This window comes from Cygnus olor, chromosome 3 (genome assembly GCF_009769625.2).
Source record: "Cygnus olor isolate bCygOlo1 chromosome 3, bCygOlo1.pri.v2, whole genome shotgun sequence".
Classification (NCBI taxonomy): domain Eukaryota; kingdom Metazoa; phylum Chordata; class Aves; order Anseriformes; family Anatidae; genus Cygnus; species Cygnus olor.
The window spans coordinates 1911430-1924088 of NC_049171.1; the positions used below are offsets into that span (position 1 = coordinate 1911430).

The 12659-nt window shown below is 43.8% G+C and overlaps 1 protein-coding gene across 1 annotated transcript in view; it reads right to left on the reverse strand.

The window, feature by feature from the left end:
• Positions 1-12659, reverse strand: part of ELP3 (elongator acetyltransferase complex subunit 3) — an 84688-nt gene that overhangs the window by 33708 nt on the left and 38321 nt on the right. Inside the window, exon 10 of the mRNA XM_040551487.1 lies at positions 2088-2281. Within this exon, the coding sequence (XP_040407421.1) occupies positions 2088-2281 (194 nt within the window). The remainder of the gene's footprint in view (positions 1-2087; positions 2282-12659) is intronic.

Consider the following 12659-nt stretch of genomic DNA (forward strand, 5'->3'; position numbering starts at 1 on the left):
CATTGAGGCAGTCAGCAAGAAAACAGCTATTCCACTGGAACATAATAACTGACAGCTGGATGACAGCTGGACGGGGGCTGCTGCCGCCGACAGAAGAAACCCGTCATCAGGCTCTGGGAAACCAGCACACCAAGCAAACCCTTTGCCAGGCCCATGTTCTTCAGGAGATGACCTGCAGACTTCTGCTTTCCTCTGAGAATAATGCCATTTGTTTCAGATACAACCTATGGTAAGAGCATCACCAACAAATGGGCCACTACGTCTGTACTGGAATCCATCAGGAAGAAAGAGAAGAGCATACAGAGGGAAAAGACAGGAGTTTTGCTTTTAATAACGCTTCGACAAATGATGTGAAAAGCCTGGGGGAATATCAAGTAGATATTTCCTCTAAGACGTGTTTTGCTTCCTTAATCAGCATCACAACCTTCTTCTCAGAGCTACAGCCACAAGTCTCTTGCAGTAGCAGAGATCTGCAGGAAGGATCTCCTGGTCACTGAATCCATGTTACCACAGAGTGCTGGAACGTGCTCACATTCATCAGCCTAATCAAGTTTTACTATCTTCTTACTTTCTTCTCCTCCTCTTTGGTAACTCTGCAAAGCTCCAGAATCTCATTCCTTTGGCTGACAGAAAATTTCCAGCTTCCTGTGTCGCTTTATCCGAGGCTATTTCCCATTTCGTTCTGTGCCCAAATCAATCTTCCCATTTCTTAGAAGGTTATTTTCCCTCTCCCATAAACTTGCAGAGATTTTCTGTCCACCTCTATCCTTCAAAAAGAAGACTGATGCGCCTGTGCACATACTTCCACAGTTCATTTTCTTGAAGATGGGGATTATTCCAGATAAGAGCTTACCAAAGTCTCCATTAATACCTCTGTCTCTAAAAAGTTATCTTGGAAAAAAATGCTTTTCACAGCTGCTTTCACCAGTGGCTTATTTATATTATGGACCAAGGCAGTGGAAACATTTCCTCCTCTGCTATTTTCACATGGCAGTCTCCCAGTTTGCAGCACAACCTCCTCAGAGCTTGATCTCAAACTTGCCTGAACTGCATCTCATCTTGTTATTACTCCAGCTTCAACTCCACCAGATCCTGCTTGTGCATCCTCTCCTTCAGCGATGCTTTGCACCATCCACAAGGCTTCCTCAGTGCCCTATTACTTTTTGTATTAGTGTAAACAAACACAATTTTGAGCAAGACTGTTTTTTTAAATGGATGTTCGAGAAATTCCACTGATAAGGCTGCATCCATACTTTGTCAAGGCTACCCGGTGTTTCTTGCCTTCAGCAACTTTCTTCTCTGCCTCGTTTTTCCACTTATCCCTGCTCCATAATACATTTCCAAACGGGCACAAAAATCAAGTGCCCTACAGAAGTCCATCCAGGTGAGGTGTAAAGCACAAGGCTTTCTCATTCTGCACTCCAGAGCTAGGCACTGGCACTGTTTCTGGCTCGTGTAGCTGGAAGCCAACTGAGTAGTGTCTGCACATGCAAAAATAGGTAAGTGTGCTACAGCCTCCCTTCCTACTATCAGACACGTAGAAGATAACAGCAGAAAAAATAATCCAAGAAGGACCCCACACTGAAAACACAATGCTAGGGCAAGTATTACTTATCGCCCCAGGAAGGGAGGTTTCTGAATGGAAATAGCAGCACTACCATAATACACTTATGAAAACCCTGCAATGCCCATGGGGAAAGACAGGAAGTCTTTAGAGCAACAGGAAAAAAAAAAGCCTCGTAGCTCCTGTAATAAATATAGGAAACTTCGCCCACAGCCAAGAGGCAATTATCCATCACTATCATTAGAGTACTGCGTGTGCCACATCCTATGCTGGCAGTGAAAATGGGGCCTCCAGAAATCCTGAAGTTTCTGGGTGTATTAGAGAGGCAGTTCAATTTAAATGGTTTCTTGTTCTACTTGGCCTTTCCCATTCTGAATAGATAGGAGGCAGTTTAAAAATCTTTAGTGCATTAATGATTGTGACTGAAAAATAGTAACAGGCTGAGTCAGATCTTGCTGTAATTAAAGCAAGAATCCCTCCAAGTGCAATAAACCAATACCCAAAGCCCACCACAGAAAATTACCTCTGAACACGGTACACACGTGTCCACGGTGGGACGAGAGCCAAGATTCTGGCCACCAGATCCACAAGAGTGCTAGGGGGGTAGCTCTTGTATCTTCCAGTCTTCCACAGCTCGTACAGACCAGTGCCACGGATCACTAGCGTTGGATAGAGCTTCATGCCGTCCGGGCGAAAAGCAGGATTCTCAAAAAACTCCTGCAAAAGTGGAACAAAAATGTGAGTCAGAGAGAAACAAACTAGATCTCCTGAGGTTTCAATGCCCTAACAAAACTAATTTCAAGACAGGTTCTGTAAAACACAATTGTAAGTGTGGCTTAGGAATGACTGGCTTACACCGAATTTTCAGTATTTATCAGTTCATGGCGTTTTTAGAAATAAAAGTATATTATAGACTTAAAGAGAAAGCCGATAAAGAAAAAAAATCCACATGACAGTGCTACCAATCAAATCCGTGCGTAGCCGCTACCTTTCAGCATGAATTCAATAGATACTGCTCCATTTATTGTAACAGACTCTGCTCAGAATTAGAACAATAGAAATGAGCGTACTTATCTTCAATCTCAGCAGACCACATTTAGAGATTAATCAATGTGTCTGGGACACATCATTTGAATAGCAATGAAGAAAAACAGATTTATTCCACAATGAGGTTCTGAACAATCCTGGAGAGCGGGAGGACATGCTGGATCTCCTGCTAACTTCTGCGAATAAATCCCAGTGGAGAGCTGCAAACTGAACAACGCTAGCTCGCACTACACATCCATCATGGTGGTTTTTTTTCAGATTAAATTTCGGTAATGACAATTAAAATAATTTACTAATAACAATAATAATATATTAAAAAAACAACATGTAAGGCACCCTGAACCGAACAGCCATTAAAGTGACTTAAGTGATGGTATAGTCCTTCTAACTGCATCTCCAGGCTAAATCTAATATCGGATTAGACCACTGAACACTTGAAATCTACAGCTTGATCCCTCTCCAGCATAGTGTTCTTGTAATAAAAAAACCTCAAGTTTATTAAACTGAGTTAACGGCCGGCTATTGCGGTCCCACCAGTTGCTGCGCCAGCTTTGGTGCTCCCCAGCACTTTGCTTTAGTGCTTCGATGCATTCACGTGGCCCGGCCCCACTCTGCGGCTTCGCTAGGTTTCCTGCCGCTGCTGTGTGTTAAACCAGCTCCTGGAGCGCTCCTGCAAGCCCTGACGCCGGAATAAAGTGCCATTAGCAGCCTGCTGGGAGCAGGACCTCCCCGCGCCGGCAGCGCCGAGCGGCTTTGTTGCTGCACAAACCCATCCTTTAACTGCTTAAAGAAACGGCAAATGGTTTGCTGCTGGCTTGAGCGCACCAAAATGGATCTGCATGGGCTCGAATGCGTGCGAGATCCAGCACAAGGATGGGAGGAAGGGAGCGTGGTGAGAGGAGCAGCAGGACCACATCAGCCTGGGCCATCTCAAGCAGGCGCCCTGCCGAAGCCCCGGCCAGCTCCAGCAGCCTCTGTCCTGCACGCCCACACCGCTGCTCCTGCTGGGCGGCTCCGGAGCAAAACACATCAGAGTGAATACATCTGTAAAAAAGAAAGTGGTCAAAAAACCTTTTTCAGGCAGAGCGGCCTCCTGAGCCATTGTATGCATCTGAACAGAGAGAGCGGAGAGGAAGCAGCCTGAGACACAAAACAAGATACAGACCGTGGATCAGGTCCGCACTGCTGCTGCAAAACTAAAAATCTGTCAAATCCTGCATTTCTCCTCAAAGAGTGCCCAAGACACAAAGCCACAAAGCACCCCAGAGGGAACAAGGTACCTTGTGTGTGTCTCACTAAGCTGTGCTACTTGTGAAGTGAGTGGTTCGTAGAGAAACAAGCCAAACACAGACAGAAAGCGATGACTGGACCCTAGCATCACGGCGCTCACGCTGGAGTGCGTGTGGGTACAAAAGAGGCAAAAAAGGTTGGTCTTCTCCTTTTCCCAGCTGTTTGTGCACTCTGTACAACCCCCCTGTTCATCATGAGCCTCGTATCACCACCGGGAGAGGAAAAACACTCATTTTGCCAGCTCCGTGAAATCATCACCATCACCATCATCTCCGAGGCGAGGACGTAAATGAATACTTGGAGGCACTCGGGGCTGGCTCGCGCTCCCCAGGCAGCGGACGTGACGGCTCCCTGCCCTGCCCACGCCTCCTGCCAGCTCCAGTTCCCACAGACCCCTGGCCAGGATGACTCACCGATGTGGGAGAACGCATTTTGGGGAGAATACTTTTGTTTCGGCGTTGGGACTGGGTTACGGAGCAGCCTACCAAGCAGCAGAGGTGAAGTGGTGGAAGCAGGATCTGCCCCCAGGTGTTGTGTCTGCTCAGAGCACCCCTCAGAAGGGTTCGTCCTCCCCCTTGCCCCAAGGGTTCAGTTTGACTTTGCAGGTAAATCATAAATATCATAAACCATAAACACCATAAATCATAAATATCCTAAATCATAAGTATCATAAATACCATCCTGGTGGCTGAGAGGGAAGGCAGACGTGTGTGCCCTTGGCCAACCACTCTCCTCACTTCTTTTGTGCCAGCCCCAGTGTGCATCCGACCCTCAAGACACAAAGAGGGAAAAAAAATAAAATTCACCAGGCTCATTTTCAAAGCAGCCAGCTGAAGCAGGTGTTATCCAAAATCATACGGCATGTTAGGGGTCAGAAAAATAAGTTGGAAAAGCATTGTCCTGGACCAACCCAAAAGGACAGCCTCCCCCCTTCTGTGGGTGGTTAGAGGAGCTCTAATGTAAAAGAAAGCAACTGTGAAAAAAGGAATGAGACAATCTTGTAAGAAGTGACTGCTCTAACGAGAGGAGTTATATGGCCAAGCAGAGCTGAAGAAGAGAAAGACATTATGGTAAGAAAGCAATGACGCTTCCACAATGAGATACAGAAAGGTAAATAAGCCACTCCAGCAAGGAAAAAAGCTTCCAGATAGGCAATGTATTAATATTCGCAACAATACTGAGCTGAATGCAAAAGCATCTATGATTCATCAGGCAGAATATTTAAAACACTCCCTGATTTACATTGCAGATTAAAGGCAAACGCATCAACACAGTGCTAAGGTTAAAAACATCCAGCAGTCAAAGGCAAGGTCAAAAGTTAAGGTTTCTAATCACATCATGAATTTTGCCACTTCCTCCATACTGCGTATTTTCTGTCAATATATAAAGCCAGCTGATAGTGCTACGTCATATTTCAGTAGCACTGGCATTAAAAAAGCAAAGTTTCACATTTATTTCTTAAATAATTTCTTAAAATATTCCTCAAGTTTAATTAATAATAATTATTTTTTGAAATAATTTCAAAAACACAACAAAGCAGCATCTCCTTTCTTCCAGAACCCCTTTTTTCAGTGGTAAACTTTAAAGAGTTTCCGTAAATCCCAATGTTTAAAGGCTTAACCTTTTCCCATTTGTAAACAGTTTTGATTGAGTCTCTCATGAAACAAAAGGAGCTATAAAATGCCAGCACATTCGAAGCTTTAGTAGTAACTGTAGCCTTTCCTTTTTTTAATTAGACACCTTAAAAGGTGTCTTCAACTGATAAAAATGCTCAGAACAGCTTACTGCCAAAACAAATTTAATCCCTTGTGCAGCATCTGTTCAGAGACCACCATCCAAAGCACCTCTGGAGTCAATAGGAGGCTTTCTATCAGGTCTAGGCAGGCACTCGATCAAGACTTAAATCCACTTCTGCTAATGCCCTGTGATGCAAGAGGCTAACGACGACCTGGAGAGAAAGGATCCCTACACATTTCCAGTCTTTTTGAATCACTTGAGGACGCGGCGTAGTACTCTCACACACATGAATATTCTAAATGGAAACACATACAACTTCAAAGCTACTAAACCAATTTTCTTTGAACTTCCAGTTCTCTCCCCTCTAGCTAAAGACTGTAATCCAAGTAGCACTTAACACTTCTTGTATAATAAAGATGGATGCTGGAGTAAAATTTTAAATTTGTGTATGTAGATGATGGACAGGATGTAAAGGATTGTCATGGTGGCTTAATAATAATAAATACATATATATAAATTCAGATCAGTCAAAGCTTTTAATGATCTGGAGGTTCATAAACATGAGCATTTTTATACCCTAAAATAATGTGTGTCATAACCTTGGCCAATTTATGTGGTAGGAGAGAAAAGTTGAGTACTCTTTCACAGCAAATACTATATTGAGTAACCAGAAAAACCTGGAATTCACAATTTTTTTTGCTTCACCTGAGCTCCATTAAACATACTTTACTTGTAGGAACAGCTGCTCTACGAACTACAAACAATGAATCTTAATAAGATCCCATCAGCACACATTCAGGCTACAAGGTTATACAAGTTAGCTGCTAAAATGTTTTATGAGAATAGTAATTGATTTTACTAGCATATGCCTTTGTTGTAGCAGTTCCCTGTTATTAAAGCTAATGGCGTCTGCAGGATCCATTCATCCACCACCTCACAAACTCACTGCCACTATGAATAATCAGGGTCCGACGGGTGTAAAGTTAGTCATTTAGATGCCAAGAAGCCGATGATTTTTCCATCAAGGCAGATGTATCAAAGTGCATGATGGAATCCTTTTGTTCAACTCCCATCAATTGCTTTGAGTCTTATAAATTGCATGACACTGTAATTGTTGTCCAACAAAACAGACATTAGTTAAAAATTAAAAGTCAACATAACACTAATGTGAACCAAAAAAAAGCTCAGAATATGAGATGGAATCTGGAGGTGAAGTCCTGAGCTCAAATATTTCACTTTCTTATGTGTTTGCAACAACCTTTTTGAATTATAAATCTGTCAGTCAACCATCTATCTGTTCAGTCGCAACAGAAAGGTCACAATCATTTGGAATCATAATGAGACTACACAGTGGTTTGGTCCCATTTTCAAGTTTGGCCATAGACACACATCAGCCAATATTAAAAATTTCATCTTTCCATTTTCATCTGATTTTACTGACCACTCTAAGCACAAAAAAAAAAACAGAAATGTTTTGAAGAGACCCAAAAGCTGTAGTTCTTCCCCTCGCTCCAAAAAGAGACTGTTTTTATTGGATTCCATTTCATCTTCTTACCAAACAGAGATTCAGTTGCCATCTTTAATCTTCCTGCTCTCAAGATGTTCGACTGTTGTAGGAGATATCAGTTATAGGATAAGCGAAGCAATTTGTGTTATGCATTTTACAAAAATGTCAGGTTTTGTTAAAAATAAAGGTCACCAAAACCTAGCTTTTAATGACTGTCCACTAGAAATGAGGTGCCTCTCAACCTGATTCCATAAACTTGAATTGGTTCCTTTATTGTAGTCCCTGCATTAGACAGATGATTAAATTCATGTCCGACTGCATTAAAATGAATGGTATCTTAACTCTCCATATCACAGCATTCCTTATCTCCATCAGCTGTATTATTTATAACTATTAACAGTGGTAACACTTGAAAGCTACTGCGTTGAGTGACACTTCCAACTCTACAGGGAGTGAACAATCACTTAGTAGTTTAATTATATGCATTAATAGAAGCTTGTGGCTCAAAAATGTGGCTCCATTTTAACTTGAAATTTGCATTTTCCCCCTCTTTCTTGTAAATGCTGGTCTAATTAAAATGTAATGATAGGATCTGCATTCACTGATACTTACAATGGCCTACTGACCGAGAAGTAGAGACTGTAATGCCTTTTTACTGCACTTTGGTACAGCCTGCGATTACATACATTGTCAGCTACCAGATGTCACCTGGGAAGCAGGGAAATGCAGTGCCAACAGCGAACCAAGACATAGTCATTTTAAAGTCACTTAACATCAATATCTGTCAATTGTGTGACCTTTGTCGTCCTGTTAAGAAGTTACCAGGAAATAATAAGATGCTACTTTGCAGCTACTCTGGACACCACCTTTCTGTAGACAGAATTCTGATAAATTAGACATTTTTGGATACAGTTTACCACACAGTGACAGAATGGTGAAAAAAATCATGATTACTGTAATGCATTTTACGAATGCATGTGTGTTATACGCTGTGATCATAGGATCACAGAATATCCTGAGTTGAAAAGGACCCAAAAGGATCATATCATAGAATGGTTTGGGTTTCAAATGACCTTAGAGATCATCTAGTTCCATCCTCCTGCCAAGGGCAGGGACACCTTCCACTAGAGGATCACTTGGCTCCACACAACACCCCCCAAAAACCAGACCCTATGTCTGAGAGCATTGTCCAGACACTTCTTGAACTCCAGCTGCTCAGTGCTGTGACCACTGCCCTGGGCAGCCTGTCCCAGTGCCCGACCACCTCTGGGTGCAGAACCTTTCCCTCACACCCAGCCTGACCCTCCCCTGTCCCAGCTCCATGCCGTTCCCTTGGGTCCTGTCACTGTCCCCAGAGCAGAGCTCAGCGCCTGCCCCTCCGCTCCCCTCGTGAGGGAGCTGCAGGCCGCCATGAGGCCTCCCCTCGGCCTGCTCTGCTCTGGGCTGAACAAACCAAGGCACCCCAGCCGCTCCACACACACACCCTCACCTCCAGACCCTTCACCATCTTTGTAGCCCTCCTTTGGAAACTCTCTAGTAGTTTTAAGTCCTTCTGATATTGTACCACCCAAAACCGCTCCCAGTGCTCGAGGTGAGGCGGCAGCAGGCAGAGCAGAGTGGGACAATCCCTTCCCTCGACCGGCTGCAGTGCCAGGCCTGATGCCCCCCAGGGTTTGTTTGGACACCAAGGTGAACATGAGCCAGCAATGTGCCCTTGTGGCCAAGAAAACCAACAGTATCCCGGGGTGCATTTGGAAGAGCGTTGCCAGCAGGTCAAGGGAGGTGATCCTGCCCCTCTACTCAGCCCTGGCAAGGCTACACCTCGAGTATTGTGTCCAGCTGTGGGCTCCCCAGTACCAGAGGGACATGGAGCTACTGGAGTGAGTCCAAAGGAGGGCTACGAAGATGATGAGGGGCCTGGAGCAGCTGTAGCACGAGGACAGGCTGAGAGAGCTGGGCCTGGTTAGCCTGGAGAAGAGAAGACCAAAGGGAGACCTCATCAATGGGTCTAAATATCTGAGGGGAGGCTGTCAAGAGGATGGAACCAGACTCTTCTCATTGTGCCCAGCTACAGGACAAGAGGCAACAGGCAAAAAAAAAAAAGAAGCCTGGGAGGTTCCATCTGCATATGAGGGGGCACTTGTGTGCTGTGAGGTGACAGAGCACTGGGACACGCTGCCCAGAGAGGTTGTGGAGTCTCCTTCTCTGGAGATATCAAAAAATCTGCCTGGATGCCATCCTGTGCAAAGTGCTCGGGGTGACCCTGCTAAGCAGAGGGGTTGGACCAGACGATCTCCAGAGCTCCCTTCCAACCTGGGCCATTCTGGGATCCTGTGATCTCCCAAAGCCACCTGGACGTGGTGCTGGTCACCCTGCTCTGGGTGGCCCTGTTGGAGCAGGGGTGGGATGAGAGGACCCACACGTGCCTCCAGCCTCAACCATTCCCTAATTCTGTACGTGCCTTCCATGCAAAATGAGCACAAACACAATGCAAAACATTCAGTGGGAATAGGGCAGATGAGCCCGCTATGAAAGGGAAAAGCAAGCTCTCTAGTATTTCACCTTTGGCAAGCTGGAGCTTGTTCTGCTGACTGTGCACACCCACTCTTCAAGGTATCTTTAACTGGCATTTATTTTAAATACCTATAATTAAAATGCAATTGAAATATTTCTGTAATAGACCCTTGGGAATTTCCAAAGGTGCCTTGCATTTATATGAAGATGGTATGCTGAAATCACTCATGCCAAATATAACATTATTTCTGAGGCCTGTGAGGAAGAGGAGTGTTATCTACCCTCAAAGAGCACAAAGAATTTTTTGGGGGAAGCGACTCTACGCTGCAATTAGTAAATCCTGTTGTTGCGTCAGTGATGTCTGACGCAAACACACTACAAGGTGGCAACATTTTTAATTAGGCTCCTCTGAAATGTGTATGTTACAATATATATGGTATCATGAATCTCTATAAAATTCATTCAAAGGCAGGCTTAAAGCAAAGAGAGAGCAACTCATTTCTGCTTTACGTCTACACTCATGACAAAATCATGACAGATCTCCTACAGATGTGACCATGGGACAAAAAGTTTCTACAGCAGGTGATCCCAACTTCCAGCCCTCCAGAAAGTAGCTGTAAAGCATTCTGCAATCAAGGGAGCAAAGGCCATTTTCCAGGTGAACGTTGTAATTTTCCTGGCTATTGACAGCTATGTAATAAAAATCTTTTCAGTTCCTGACATATTGAAGCTGTCAAATTTCACCAGAGTACATAAAATATGATTTTGGAAACTACTAAGCCAAGAAAACAGTGCCATAAAACCCAACATTTCAGCCACAAAAGGGTCAGTTCTGTGACTATTATTAACACCATTTTTTAGCCCATCTGCCTGCAAATTTCTTCAACAGTAGTATATATTAATGTGAAGAAAAACAGCACATCAGGGCACGTTGTAGCACAGTAGCATATAGTAGGTGGAACAGAAAAGTTTGTTTCATGTTCATTTCTCTAGTCTTTAAATTCCTGAAGGTACAGGCTCACAATACTAAAGAAGTTTATCAGGAGCACATCACAAAGGACCCTGATGTCTCATACTGAACTATTACAACAGCTCAAGTTAACGAGAACGTATTTATTGGTTGCCACTTAACAGAATAATCTATATGCCCATATCAGGTTCTTCCAGAATGCCTCATACATAGCCTTTGAATGCCAAATAAGAAAAGTGGATTGGCCTGTTAATGTCCAGAGAAAACACCATGAAAGACCTTGTAATTCACCCTTCAAGGTGCAAAAGCTGTTATTCCTCCACCCCTCCCTGACAGCATCCAAACCATGAAGTCCATGTGCCAAAGGGAACTTTTCCACAGGTGTCTAACACAAGCTAATCCTCGCACTATTCAGCTTCAGAAAGAAAGCATTAAACATAACCAGACCACTCTTGGGGTGCAACACAACAATCGTAGTGGAGGTGACCTAATTTACAGGAGCATTTAGTCCACAGATGAGATGTTGTCTTCAGTGAGTTATTTACCAATGCTACGCACTTCAGTTTCATAAATACCCTAATTCTAGGAAATTGCTGCTGCTGGCCGAAGAGGGAACGTGCCTGCCTGCCATCCCATACCTTCCCTGGTCTTTTTGTATCCCTGGACTGTTCGGATCTACATGTTGCCTCCTGTCTAACACTGTCGGATAGTCACTTTCTGCAAGGAGATCCTAGCGTATGACAGTCCCGGGCACCACTACAATACAACTCAATAAGGAAAGAGACATTTCACGTTTGGGAGATGCCTTGGGCATCAGCAGCATGACCTTGGAGCATGGTTTTGACTCCTGAACACAGTATCTACGCGAACACCAGACAAGTCTCTCCAGACTGTGCTCACTGCACCGAGCAGCCCCATCTGCTCTGTCTTGCAGGTGCTCCAAGTGACTCTCCATTTATTACGCAGTTCTGGAGAAACCCATGAGAATACCTCAATAAATTTGCTGTGATGTTTCACCTTCACTTTTACCGAGCACAGGACTCTGGCCTTTACGTTGCTGGGAGGGTCAGCTTTCCCCTACGGCTAAGTATGGGAAATACAGCATTTTTCATTGTTTTAAGTTAAAACACAAGTTTTGCAACACAGATCACTTTAAAGAATGTCTTCTACCCTAAAAATCATTGAGACCAGCAACTCTATAATCTTTTTTGATAATCTAACCCTCTTTCATCAGACCTCTCCTCTCCATAACAAGCATCAACACAACCACACGCTCCCTCCCACCCGACCCAGCCCTGCAAAAGCTTCTCTCAGTTATTATGTTCACAGCAAAACCATTACGCTTTTCCATTATGCTTTAAAGAAAAGAAAAAATCAAGTCCGTGAGGATTTAATTTGGACATCACGGTTTACCACCCTCATAGTAAGCATACAGTTGCTGCTGCTGAGCTGTGCTAAAATACATATTTTACTAAATGATGCTTTGTTTGCCTAAATGCCTAGCAAATTTGCACTCTATCCAAGACGCATCCTTTTATTCCTGTACTGCTTTTCCATTTGGCTTTATGTTCCCAGACATATGCTCATTATTGACTTCAGCAGCAAGGGGCCTTAGTGAAAGAAGCCCAGAAAACAACTTCAGAATGCTGGCTTGAAAACCACCACCTGAATAGATAGAGCAACTGTATGAGCCTACGCAACCCACAGTTGTCTGGGGATTGTTAAGTTCCAAAACAATCTTTTAGTTTGGGTAGAAAAAGGGTCTCAACTGTACCTTTACACTTATCAGAAGCTTTTTCTGAATGGGAAGCTATTTTAAAGATAGCGATGGTTATTAGCATAACTTTTATGGCTGCCATGCCGGAGGAAATTTTATGTGCGGACAAAATACTAATTCACAAAGACAAAGGAAGCAATCCAAGCAATCCAAAACGCAGTTTTTCCACGCAGCCTTGCAATTCATCATGTTAATACTAAAAGGTACAGCAACGCGTACCGTGTCTGGGCAGCACGATGCAAGGTAGCTGCGA